General features: G+C 36.0%; 1 protein-coding gene across 3 annotated transcripts in view; it reads left to right on the top strand.

Moving 5' to 3' along the window:
- The window catches only part of CDH8 (cadherin 8), a 417595-nt gene that overhangs the window by 232096 nt on the left and 171017 nt on the right, over positions 1–14482 (top strand). For all 3 annotated transcript variants that reach the window (XM_007993552.3, XM_007993550.3, XM_007993547.3), the window contains exon 8: positions 7631–7767. In XM_007993552.3, coding sequence (XP_007991743.1) covers positions 7631–7767 — 137 coding nt within the window. The remainder of the gene's footprint in view (positions 1–7630; positions 7768–14482) is intronic.

The raw sequence follows: 14482 nt of genomic DNA, 5'->3' as shown, positions 1-14482 counted from the left end.
TACTTTTGATCTCTGCAAGCTACTCTGAATTGAATGAACTAGTGACATCAACTTGTGCCTGTGGTTAGTGTGCTGTGTATTAAATTACCATCTTTGAACCAGGTGCTAAGCCATTAGGAATTTTCTTGAATTTTTATCCTTAATTCCACAAAGTAAAGGGATCAATTTCTTAGCATTTACTTCCAAAAAATACTACTGTGGATTAGAGGAATGGTGATATTAAAAGCCAATCTGGATACTTGTTGGATTAAAAATGAGAAAGTTTAAATAAGGCTGTTGTGAATATTGGTTATCAAGGACAATGCAGTTTCTAAACTGTATCTATTGCAGTAGAAAGGGACTGTCTATTTCTAAAACTTCCTTCATTAGAATTGATATTAACATGACCCAAGGAGGCCATTTTCTCACATGCCACCTCCCATTGTGTTAATGAGAAGTTTCTTTTTACTGTGGCAGGAAGATGACTCTCCAGTGTGCATGCTATTCTTCTCAAAACTAGCTCTTCTGTCGAAAGCATTTCAAATAATTCTGCAAATGAGCAGCAAATCCAATACATGCACAATTCTCAAGAAATTAGAACAGAAACTTCAATTCTAAAGATAAAAATACTAGATTTTTTTAAACCTAAAATAAAACTCATTGCGCTTTTCAATATGAAAAATAGGATCCAAATTAATTTTTTCTTTCTCTTTTTCTCTCTGATCTATTCCCTTTTTTATTTCTTTTTCTCTCCCATCTATTCCTTTTCCTCATATTTTTAGTACTATATTTCACACAAAATAATATTCCATGCTTAATAATACATCCTTCTAGCAAGCCTTTTTTGAGTAACTTCAATAATTATGTGATGCTATATGAATCATTCTTTCTTTGTGCTTAAAGAGCAAAGGTCAGTCAAATGTTTATACAAACATGGGAGAGAAAATTCTTAAGAAAGGGTCAACTAGCAAACTCTAGGGCCAGGTATAAAAGGCTCATGTAGGTAAGATGTGAGCAAGGAAAACCAATATAGCTTCTCATCTCTTTAAGTCTATGCTCTATGGAGATACCTATAGTAACAGATATTTTGAAAATAGTAAACTCTGGTATAGACAAACACCACGAAGAATTTGGAAATATTTTTTAGTGTCATATAAAGAATCCTGTCTTTCCCGAAGCTACTAAAACATGTGACTAGTAGTTCTTATTTATTTCTTTTCATTTTTTGATATTCATCTCCACAGTCAATTTGGACTTTAAGAGAACTCTTACAGATTAAAGAATTGGCTCATCATTTATATGTATTTATTTTTGTATCTAATGTGAATCATTTATCAACTCATTTACTGCAAAGCAATCTTTGTGAAGTAGACATTTTCTCCTATTTATAGATGAACATCTGAGATTAAGAGATGGCAAAAACCATAATTACCTTTGCACCAACCTGAGAGTTTCAATGTTATTCCCCCAGGTTACATTCCACTGAAGACTCTCTGGCTTCTCAGGTTGTTTTTATTCTATTTTATGTGGTGCCACTCAGAAGGATGCTGAGAGTCACAGAAAAACAAAGTGGCTTGAGGGTCTACTTCTGAGGTTTCTACCCCAAATCATGATGCCTGAGAAATCACATGATACAGATACCTTGAATTCTGAAATTTAAGCCATTACCCTAGAGTTGTTATTTTTAACCCACTCTTTTTTTTTTAAGTATTTTCTGTGACTTGGCTTAAAGAAAGGGCCTATATCAGAGTTTTATAATGAAGTGTTGTCCTTTATTGATGCTACAGTTTTATCACACAGTGAAATGAGTAGGAAGAGAGGGGAGTAATTAAAATGGTGGAGTGTATGGTGGCAGCTGTGAGGACCAGAAAAAAGCAGACTGAATCTTTCCAGCTAGAGATAGGGTTGGCATAGCTGTGGCATGGGGGTGGGGAAGAGGGTGATTGGGACAGCATTTGCTGAGAGCATTCCAAAAATGGCATCCTTTCTGATTTTGTGATTAATCTTATAACTAAGATTAAAGGCTTATAGACTACTCAATATGAATACAAAAATCAACCTAATAAACCTTTGAATCTTCAATGATCAGTTCAAGGACAGAGATTTTGGTTAGAAAAGTTGGTGGAAAAAAAATACTGGTACCAGAAATGCAGAGATTGGTTCCTATTTATTCTCCCTTCCCAACTTCACCTTTCATCACTTAACCCAAATTCCTCTATTTTCCTGCTTCCACTAATATTAAGACCCGGATGAACTTCTTTAAGGACAGAGAAATAAAGAGTGAAAGAAAAACTACCTTGGACCTTAGAAAAAGTCAGGGAATCATCAATAGAAATCTTACTGTCTTTTCCTTATAAATAATGCTAACACTAAAGCTTTTAAAATACATGTTTATTGAGCTTTTGTTTTAGTGTCAGACCCGTAATAAGTATTTTATAAGCATTACCTCATTTAAAGTTCATAAATCATGTTATAATCCCCATTTTACAGATGAGGGATCAGTAATAACATGATTAAATCACATATATGCCAGTAATGAGACTAAGATGAGAACTCAGGCTAACAGACTGAGGACCCATGTTTTTTTGTGAGGAGACTATGAGTATGTGAGTAGCCTATGGACTAAGACTCTCCTGGCAGCCTAAAGAAACACACAGAAATCCAGGTCATGTCTTCAAGCAGCAGAGCAGAGTTTGTGAGAAAATGAAGGTGGATTTAAAGTTTATCCATAGGCCTATAAAGAACTTGGGAGATGGAAGCTTTTATTCTTTCGCTTTCAGGGAAGGTCTAAATTCTTATCATCTTATTCAGTAAATCATCTTCACTTAGACATTGTGTTTTAATATTTAGGTGTCTAAGATATGCTCAAATCAGTATATTCCAAAACGAGAAAAATAACCAATCACCTGTTATTCTCTGTTTTGTAGTCCATTTGGGCTTCTATACAAAATGCAAAATACAAAATAGACTAGATGGCTTATAAACCATATAGAAAATAATTTCTTCTGTTGGTGGGAATATGAATTAGTTCAACCATTGTGGAAGACAGTGTGGTGATCCCTCAGTTACCTAGAGACAGAAATAGCATTTGACCCAGCCATTCCATTACTGGGTATATACCCAAAGGAATATAAATCATTCTGTTATAAAGACACATGCATGCATAGGTTAATTGCAGCACTATTCATAATACCAAAGACATGGAATCAACTGAAATGCCCATCAGCAATAGACTGGATAAGGAAAATGTGGCACACATCTACCATGGAATACTATGCAGCCATAGAAAAGAATGAGATCATGTCCTTTGCAGAGACATGGATGGAGCTGGAGGCCATTATCCTTAGCAAACTAATTCAGGAACATAAATCCAAATACCACATGTTCTCACTTATAACAGGGAACTAAATGATGAGACATATGGACACATAAAGGGGAACACTGGAGCTGGCTAGAGGGCAGAGGGAGGGAAGAGGGAGAGGATCAGAAAAAATAACCAGTGGATACTAGGCTTAAGACCTGGGTGATGAAATAATCTGTACAATGAACCCCCATGACACACGTTTACCTATGTAACAAACCTGCACATCCTGCACGTGTAACTCTGAACTTAAAATAAAGTTAAAACAAAGAAATGAATTAATTGAAATTCTGAAGGTTGGGAAGTCCAAGATTAGCATGCCAGTGTGACCGGATTCTGGTAAGGGCCCGCTTCTGGGTTGCAGACAATCAGTTTCTCACTGTGTCCTCACAATGGAGGAAGGGGGCTTGCTAGATCCCTGGGGTCTTTTTTAGAAGGGAGCTAATTTCATTTGTGAGGGCTTCACATCCTAATCACCTCCTGAAAGGCCCACCTTCTAACGCGATCACCTTGGGAGTTAGGATTCAACATACATATTTTGGGAAGCACAGAAACATTCAAATAATAGAATGTTGTGTCTCAGTTTGGAGTTCAGAAAATTGAGTACATGTGTAGGCATTCAAGGATGTCACCATGATACAAATGATTTGAGAGCCCTTCACACTGTGTCACAGTGTCAGCACACACATGTTGGTGAAATGTGCCACACCTATCATCTCATGTGATCTTCACAGCAATCTTGTTAGCCAGGGACTATGACTATCCCCATTTTATGCATGAATAAGATAAGCCCTTTATGTGGTTGGTATATACATGGACTTCACAATGACTCAGATGTGAGTATTCATTCTGGTTCCACTGTTTTAACAGTTGTGTTACCTAAAATGTCCTAGTCTCTAAGAGTTTTATTTTTCTGTTATTCATTATATAAGAAACCAAGAAAAGAAGGGTGGGAGAAGGAAAAGGAATCTAGCACTGTGCTTGGTACAAATTTGGTGTTTCATGCATGCTTGTTGACCAAAACGTTGAGTCAGAATTTTTGTGCTGTTTAGTCATTCTTGGGAGCTGTTATCATAAAGTCTACTAGGCAATAAAATGTGTGAAATTTCTATAGAAGCAGTAGGAGTTTTCCAAAATAGTTGAGGTAGGCTTTAAAGTGAATTTTAAACCAAGTCATTTATTTCCCATCAAGTTCCTTCTATTGTGTAATCTGGTAATATTATGACATTCCTACCTCTGATCTCACTAAAGGGCTGTATTTATAGACTATTTTATAAATTCCTGTGACTCACCCCATAAAGTCTGTCATGATCTGGAACTTTAAAAAATGAGAAAAATATCTCTGCCTTTGTTAGAGTTATGGGAGTTAAATAACATACTTCTTCTTTTTTTTTTTTTTAAGTTTTCTGCCATTTATAAATTGCTAAGGAAGGGGCATTCTTTGCTACCTTCTACATAGGGAAGTTTATTAATACATCATTTAATGAGAGATGAAGATGACGACGATGATGATGAGCCTATTTTTATTACATACTAAGTGCCAGAGATTGATTTAAGCTTTGTTTTTAGTCTTCACAACTGTTTCTGGGATATAAATAATTCTTATTTCACCAGCAAATAAATTGAGGCTCAGTGAATTTACTAATTATCCCAGAAACAGCAATACATAAGTAGTAGAAATATAATTTGCTCCAAATCTGAGTTCTGCATGACACATATCTGAATAAGGGATTAACAAACAGCAACATTTTTTTTTTTTTATGCCAACTTTCAAATACCCCGTTGTTGCTCCCAATGCTTCCTTGGGGCTAGAAATTCTAGGCAATTACTGGACAGCAACCAAATAGCCATGGAATGTGTTTCTGATTTGGGATTCGTGAGTATCAGTGATTAGACTGATTCGTGTTTACTGTGACCTCTGGGAAATTGGTTGACGCATGGATGTGTGAAATATCGGCAGTGAGATAATAAAATTACTAGAACCAGAAATGCCTGCAAAGTTTATTTATGAATATAATGCAGAAAGTGATAATTAATCCTCTGGACATTTTTTAGCTCTTTTAAGAGTCAGAGTGTACATGATATCTGAAGCAAAACACGTCTGTTTAGTTATTTTACAGTTAAACTTGGAATATCATTGGTTGAATCAACCATCATTATTCCCCAGGAAAACGGCTTTTGGTCTTCTTTCCATAATACAACACATTTAAACACTTTGCAGTAAACACATCCTCATGTTCAGGATTTTGTTGAAAGCACTGTTAATTCACCTGTCTCTCAGTTCTTAAATTCTCTCTGAATTTCTCCAGTATCCTGGGGATTGGGGATGGGAGGGATTTGTAGATGCCTAGTGTATAGGTACAAGTCAGTGTCTTAGTTTTTATTTGTAGTTAAGTCATTACTAAATGGGCAGTTATTATGTCATTTTATAATAATTTTTTTCAAATGATTTCTCAATACACAATTGTCAATAAAATTAAATCATTTTAACTATTATTCCAAATCTTTTAATTATGCTTTTCTTTGGTGGGCAGGATTTAACAAGAAGATCTTTTTACAATGGCCTTTGAATCTAGTATAAATGATATGCGTACCTTCTCTAGTGAAAAAGAAATAGCTAAAAGGAGAAGGAAAAATCTGTTCATATATCTATCTATACCTATCCGACTATCTAACGAGTAACTTGCTGTATAGGTTATTTATCTAGCCATCTTTATAGGTAGGTATAGATATAAATTGGTAGATGCATATTCATATACATACATATAAAATGTTTTCGATGAACTCTACTAAAATGTTAACTGCAAAATTATAGTTGGAGGATTATGGAAAATTTACTTTTTTATTTTCTTATAATGGCATAGTCTTATTTGTTGTCATATAATAAGTATCTATAAAGAACATGTATAAAAAATATGCTCAGTGTTAACTGGCATGGACCATGCTTCAAATTTGAGTTTAATGAGTATCAATGAATAGAGAGATTTCATGTGCACTTCCTAAGCCATTCACTCAATCATGAAGGCCTTCTTCAGTCTTTCTTCCTGAAATGCAAGTGCATACATCTTTCTTTGGGCCTCCATCCTATCCTGTTTTAGTGCATCACTGCTTACTTATGGGCCAATCTTTCTAAGTCTGCCTTGTAATCTTTAAAACGTAAAGTTTATTGGGTCCAGCATTCCATAGCCAGGAAACTAATCTTGGTGTATAAAAAAGATATTAATAAATGTCATGAGAAAATAATTTCTTTTCTTTGTCTTGATACTACCCTGATACTCAGTGGTCCTGAGAAGCAGTTTGCTCTAGACACCACACATCTCACGTATTTTCTTTCTTTTTTTTTTTTTTTTTTTTTGAGACGGAGTCTCGCTCTGCCGCCCAGGCTGGAGTGCAGTGGCCGGATCTCAGCTCACTGCAAGCTCCGCCTCCCGGGTTCACGCCATTCTCCTGCCTCAGCCTCCCAAGTAGCTGGGGCTACAGGCGCCCGCCACCTCGCCCGGCTAGTTTTTTGTATTTTTTTAGTAGAGACGGGGTTTCACCGGGTTCTCACGTATTTTCTTATCTGAACGAGTTTGCTTGATAAAAGAACTACTAATATGTCCGTTTGAAATTCTTAATTTAGTAGACTGTAGTGTTTAAATATGTTAAAATATAGATTCTAACTTTTAAAAAACATTAACTATAGAATAAACAACTATTTAAAAACAACCATGGAATCAACAACTATCCAATTTCTATGGACTGAGATTAATAGAAAACCTAAATACACACTTAAAATGAAAACAAAACAAAACAAAACAAACAACCACCGCCACCAACAAAATGAAATCCCATAAATTCAGTACAGTCAAATGAAAGTTTAACAAAATACATATTTTATTTGAATGGACATACGTAACATGTTGCCTAGTGCCATCCTGCTTTGGGCTTGAATTCATTGTTTTATATGATATTTCGTGGCAACTGCTAATTATCATAAGCTGTCCAATAAATGTGATGGATTGTCCAATTAACTCTTCATCAGCATCCATTTTTGAAGATGCTATCTATTGAAACTGATGGCAGTTTATGACCTACATGTTGCATATGTAGCTAATTGCTCCTTGGACAATAATTATTAAGTTTCTTGTGCCTCATTCAGTCATTTTGTTTTATAAATTATGATGCCACTGAGTTTCCCAATTCATTTGACTTCGCAACTATGGCTCTCCAAGGATTACTAAAGGTCTGCTGTGGAATGTATGGATCATATAAACATTGAAGTAGATTACAGATGTGTCTGTTTTGTAGGTTTTCCATCGACCGGCACACTGACCTGGAGAGGCAGTTCAACATTAACGCAGACGATGGGAAGATAACGCTGGCAACACCACTTGACAGAGAATTAAGTGTATGGCACAACATAACAATCATTGCTACTGAGATTAGTAAGTGCCTGGGTTTGTTCATTTCTTCCTTGTGTGACTGAGTTCAATTTATGCCTGTTAATAATGTGATAAGCAGCCCCTGTTTCTGTTAGATACCTTGCCATTGGAACTTAGTTTATTGTTCCCAAGGAGCCTTTGAATGTATCATCTCAACACAAAATAACTTACACCGTGGTGAATTACTGAAATGTTTCAGGATATGCGAGAAGGAAACATTCTTATATCCGTTATTCAGCCATTAAAAACAACGTTTTGCATTTTAAAGTAAAAGGAAAAGATTTAGTATAAAACAGTGGATAGCTGGGCATGGTGGCTCACGCCTGTAATCCCAGCACTTTGGGAGGCCAAGGCAGGTGGATCATGAGGTCAGGAGTTCGAGACCTTCCTGGCTAACAGGGTGAAACCCCTTCTCTACTAAAAATACAGAAAAATTAAGTCAGCGTGGTGGCGGGTGCCTGTAGTCCCAGTTACTCGGGAGGTTTAGGCAGGAGAATGGCATGAACCAGGGAGGCGGAGCTTGAAGTGAGCCGAGATTGTGCCACTGCACTCCAGCCTGGGCGACAGAGCAAGACTCTGTCTCAGAAAAATAAAAAAAAAAAAGTATGTAAAAAAAGTCAAGAACTGTACATTATAATTTAAATAAATGGACACACATATACATATAGTATAGTACATACAGTATAGAAACAATTACATATTTAAATCATATATATGCACACATACATGTGGAAAATATAGACGGAAGCTTTATCAATATTATTTTGGGTAGAAGAGATTATAGATAATATTTTGTTTTTTACAATCTAATGTATTTTACACAGTAATCATGGAATGTTTAAAATTATACCAATATAAATTCAATGTAATCTTTTTCATAAATTTTGTGAAAACATTTGAGTTATTTTATTATAGGGGAGGAGAGTCTAGGGTTGTTAAAATAACATGTTAATCTTTTTATTTTATTTTTTTTTCTTCTTTGCACTTGATAAAACTATGATGGAGTCTCTAAACAATAGCTATATGGTGAAATTTGGTGCCACACTGTCTTTGAGAGCTTATATCTACTTTATCAACTTTCGTCACACAAAAATATGGAAAAGGGACGTGATGTTCATTTTACATCCTAGAAAAATACATGTTTCTTATCATCCGAATATCTTCTTTTTATAAAGGACTGGATGAGTCCTTCGAAGTTCTACACAAATTCAGAGACAATAAATTCCAAGAGAGTTGGGGTAAAGGGAATTTGAAAAAGAAAATAAAAATCAATGTTAAGAAAGATTCATGGGCACACATACCATATAGAGAAATATAGATGATAATTATAGGAAATGTGCCCTAAAATCCACTCTACTCTCTGGCAGCTAATGTGAAAAAGGGGAAATATCTCTGTGAAAAATGATTAATTTATTTGTATTAAAAAAAGAGTAATCCATGTGTTCAGGAGACAAACATTTTTTTTTTTTTTTTTTTTTCTGGTTTTGTGATGTGAGGAAAATGTCCTCTACCAAGCCTTATAAAAAGAACTCTTGTGTGGAAGAGTGAAGATTCAAGAGTGAAGAATGTTTGTTTCTTATCGCAGCCTTGAGTGCAGGCAGAGAACACGAAGTCAAGTTGATATGTAGTTTCCACACTACCAAACTCTGGCTCTGGATAGAGACAGAGCTCTGGAAACTTTGATGTTTTTCCTGCCTTAGGAGTAGTATTTTCTTCCCTAGTGTCTTAACCTGATGGTAGTTTCCCCTTGTAGCATGAAGAGAAGAAGCAAATAAAGCATGCCATCTGGTGATTTTGGTTTATTAGAAGTGTCAACCTCATTTAGAAAGATGTAGACATAATTTTTTAATAATTTACCATGTTGAAGCCTGATTATCACCTTAAGCTTCTCAGAAAAACTGTATCTATTTATATGATTTAAGGCTTTATAAAAAACTCAAAAAAACAGTCTTCTTTAATGTGTATAGTCAGTAACTACTTTTAAAGAATTTTCTCGTATACTGAAAACACAATCTAGTAGAGTTAAACTTAATTGATGTTACCTTTGAGATAGATCTCTCTTTCTGTTGCCCAGGCACCATCATAGCTCACTCCACCCTCTATCTCCTGGGCTCAAGTGATCCTCCTGCTTTAGACTCCCCAGTGTCTAGGTCTACAGGCACAAGCCACCATGCCTGGCTAATTATTGTTTTTTCTTTTTGGAGAAACAGGGTCTCAGTATGTTGCCCAGGCTAGTCTCGAGCACCTCACCTCAACTGATCCTCCTGCTGGGATCATAAACATGATCCACACACAAGGCCTATGCCACCTTTTAGAAATGAGATAGATTCCTTTACTTAAATATCCATCAAGGTTTATCAGTTATCAGCAAAATGTGCTCAAAGCAATGAATACACAGAGCATTTGCTTAAGAAACATTTCAGGACAATACAGAAACAAAGTACTCATTTTTGAGAAATCGTAGACAAGAAAGACAGATAGCAAAACAGCTGCTCCAGGGCATTGAACTGTTAGCTGCAGGGTGACAAGGCTACCAAGCTAAGTCGGGGAAGATGTTCATTTGCTCATTCATTCAATAATTATTTATTAAGTCTTTACTATTGCTAAGCACTCATCTAGTGACTGAGGATATAGCAGGGAGTAAAGTAGGCATAAATCCTGCTCCTCTTGGAGTTTTCTTTCTGGTGGCACCTGGGACTACCTGCATATCAAAGGATAAATTGGAACCTGCTGATATATGCATAAAGAAAGGCACAGAGGTAAGAAAGAAGATGATGAATGTTGAGAGTTCAAGCAATTCCACATTGATGCTGTGAAAATAAATGCAGCTACTGACCTCCTTCAATGAGGATATGATATTAAAAATTACTTCAAAATACCTATGAAAAAATCAAGACTTTATGTATATTAGTAAAATTACTAGTTAAGATTTTTAAGTGGTATTAATATTATTATTATAAACACAGTATAACCAAATAACTGAAAATATAAAACGTAGATGAGATAAAATTTTCTGAATGTTTTTAGAGAAGTGATTCAATCATGTCTCAGATTCAGGTTTACAGTTGGCTCCATATGGAGAACGAACACAGTGTACCTGTGCTCATATGCTGAGCCTCAGCTTGCTCAGGAACCACAGAGAATTTAAAATATGTGCCCAAACATACATTGATTCCGTTCAAATCGGTGTTGATGGGAGTTGTCTCACTTTTTCTTTTTTCTTTTTGTCAGAGATTGAAAACTAAACAAACCACACAGGTGCATTTTGGCCAAGAAACAAGCTTAATTCATGTTAAACATCTTAAGAAATGTTAGACTCTAAGCTTAAAAATCTGTCTGACTTTGTTTGAATTTTTGCAGATTTCTTTCTTAGAACAAACAAGGGTGAGAATACAAAAGAGAGCTTTAAATTTTAGCTGTGAACTACTAGCTGGGGTGGCATAAATTTGAAAACTTTAAGTGTACAATTAAACCACCTTTGTTCTTGATCATAAAGGGAAGTAGAAATCATAAGATCACAGAGAAATTTAAAAAATGGAAATTACTATGAATATAGCTTAGAAACTTGTTTTGACTTGGTTTGATTATTTAGCCCATCATATGATGTTTATCTTCCAAAGCCACACACCATGTCTTGGGGAAAAAAAATATTAAAGGGAGATTTATAGAATTCATCTGAGATGAATATTTAAAACCATTCAGAATAACAGAACCCCATAGGGGGAGGTTCTAATAATGATAAAGAAATGGTCATTCCAGGGAGAACAGTTTAAAATGACTCTCAGGATGCTATCTCATCAGACAAAAGATTTAAACAAATGAAATTAGGCTAAAAAGTGGATTTTAGCGAAGTCCATCTGTTATCTCTTAATGAGAATGGAGATGTCATTCTTTATCCTCTTGTGTCAGATTCACTTAACTGAGGCTGAGATGCTTCACTGTGTTTATTACCCAAGTATTTCAGTGGTAGTAGATCTAACTTGTCATCATGATCAACTGGCACATCTTATCACTTGAGCTGGCAGGTAGATGTCCATGTGCTAACAAGAGATTAGGCTTATATAGTATATCTCTGCTAACTGTCTCTGCTAGTAGCAAGCCCATTCCCTGAAACTACAGTGCATGGCTGCTGTTTACCATGATAATGAAGATTTAAGGTAAATGTAGCTGAATAATGAAAACAATGAGAAAATAAACTGAAAAAGCCCTTAAATGCATTTAATTCTCATAATGTTTGCTGAAAAGTGACTACTATTATTATAAGCATTTACCAGGCAAAGAAACTCAGATACGTGTTTCAAAACTTCATAAATTTCAAAATTTCATAGTGGGCAAGGATGGGAGTGGAGGTACAGGATCAGACCTTTGTTTAACTGCAGAATATATATCCTTAAACACCTTCCACAGAAACCTCACTTCTATCTTCTTTCCTCTTTATCTTCTTGCTCAATTTTAGCTTCCGATACTGCTACATCATTTCCTGAATCAAGTGAATGAAACCATTTTTCTGTGCAAAGCAAAAAGCTAGGGCAAGGACAAGGGTGCGGTGAAGGAATGAACAAGCACGTGGTTTATTACGGAGAGTAAGAATATTGCCTAATAAACAGCAGAGCTTTGGAACTTCTAAAACCAGAATCCAAGTCCTATTTTATAGATTAGGAAACTGAAGAACATAGAATAGAGAACACAGCATAGTACATTTTAGGAGACTGTTTTTCAAAGCAGACCATTGGTTAGAATTGCCTAGAAAATTGTCTAAAACAAACAAATAAAAAATAGCCCAGACTTCATTTGAAACCTATTAAATTAGAATCTCAAGGGAGAGTTTCAGGAATTTACTTCTCACAACTTCTTCCTTGTTTCCCTCACCATGCACATACGCACACACACCCACACCCACAAACACACACACACACACACAAATATACGATCATTAAAATTTGACAATATTGCAGAGAGAGGCAAAGAAAGATGAGGCATTATTGTTTTGTTTGGTCTTTTTAAAAAAATTTTCCCATGCTGACTATAACCATAGGACAGTAAAGAATCCTGAGAAGTGGGAATCAATTTGCTTAGAACAGAGTCTCTGCAGGGGCATTGTAGATGCACTGAATGCTCGTTTTAAAGTGTCCTTCACAGAGAACGTGATGGTGTGGCATAGAAAGTTGCAAAGCTCTCTGGCACTCTGTACCTGGGAGCAGGCAAAGGGCATGGCATTTGCAGAAAGTACATGACTATTGGTTACCTGAAAGTATTTCAAAGCAGGAAGCATATAATTGCCCATTAAATTAATCTCTTTGAGTTAGTGATCATGCATTGCTCTGGCCCACTACAGCGGGCTGCACACATTATTGCAAATGAAGCTTTTCGCTAATGATGGTTAAATCTCCCAGGAAAACACTAGTTTTATAGCACTTAAGGATTGTTTTTTCCTGGCATGGGGCCCAGTTGCCAGAATAATTGCTTTGTCCAACCCAGGCTACTTAGAAAAACATATATCTTTATAGGCAGTTCATTGTTTAGAGGAATCTTGGGTTCTGGAGTTGGATGGAGTTGGAGTCCTTGCCACATTTTGATCATATAACCTTGGGTACGTTATTTCTTATTTTACTCTCAGTTTCCTCATCTGTGAATGGAAATGATTATTCTTTAAACTTGTGGGTATAGTGAGAATTGAAATAAAAGTGTTAGTACTATGTCTCTTAGCAAATAATTTACCTACAGTCTTAAGAAAATGATGGAGACATGGTGCATGTTCTTATGGCTAACATAGCCCTTAAGCTGGGCTTTGAATCACGGTTTCATTTAAAATTATTTATTTAATTTTTTGTCTGTTCCCCTTCCCCTTTCCACAACAAAATAGTTGGTAATTATGGCCTGTCTGTTGCTTCTAGGTGCAGTTATGTTTCTGCATTGCATAGCCAGTATGTTTGTTCATTGACCTTCTTCTTGCCCTTGGTTGAGGCATGGTAGATTGATCAATGGCTAAGAAACAGCCCTCATAATGAGGCAGGCACATGCTTACTAAAGACTTTAGATTTTATATCAGGATTGTGCTTAATATATATCCATCTGTCTCTATTGCCTATGACATAGAGTGAGAGCTCCATAAAGATCAATAGCCATTCCCTTGTGCGAGGTGAAGTGGTGATAGTTGCAGAGAAGCTATTATTGAGTTAGATAACACTCATGGAAGAGAAGAGGTGATAAGAACCTAAAGTGGGCAGTGAAATTTAGGTACAGAGGTGGTTAAGGGACTCCTAAATATCACACAGGTTGCAGCCGTAAGACTGATAAGTCTGTCTGGGAATACAGTCATGTGACAAGTTCCTATCTAGGTCCCTCACTTTAGATAGGCATGCAGGCAGTCTAAGCTGGAGATCATTGTTCTTAGCAAAGAGAAACACAGTGAAGGAAAGTGAAAACTAAAATATGAGAAAGTGAAAGGGAAGCTACAGATTCCTGGGGAGGGAATCAGAATCCAAAGCATGATTTCCTACAGGGAAGAATGGGGGTCCATATCCTTCCAAGTCCAAAGAAATAAATGATGCAGGCACAAAATGGATGTAATTCTGTGCATAGCCCATGTCAATTTTATTCTAATCCTTGTGACTCTCTGGCTATCCGTGCGACGTAGGTAGCAGTAGACTTGACTTGGGAATTTCTCTCTGATTTTTACTTTGTTCTGCAACCATTCTACTAATTTTCTCCTACCACC

This window comes from Chlorocebus sabaeus, chromosome 5 (assembly GCF_047675955.1).
Source record: "Chlorocebus sabaeus isolate Y175 chromosome 5, mChlSab1.0.hap1, whole genome shotgun sequence".
NCBI classification, from domain to species: Eukaryota; Metazoa; Chordata; class Mammalia; order Primates; family Cercopithecidae; genus Chlorocebus; species Chlorocebus sabaeus.
The sequence above is the reverse complement of the archived record's forward strand: the minus strand, read 5'-3'. Positions and strand labels throughout refer to the sequence as shown.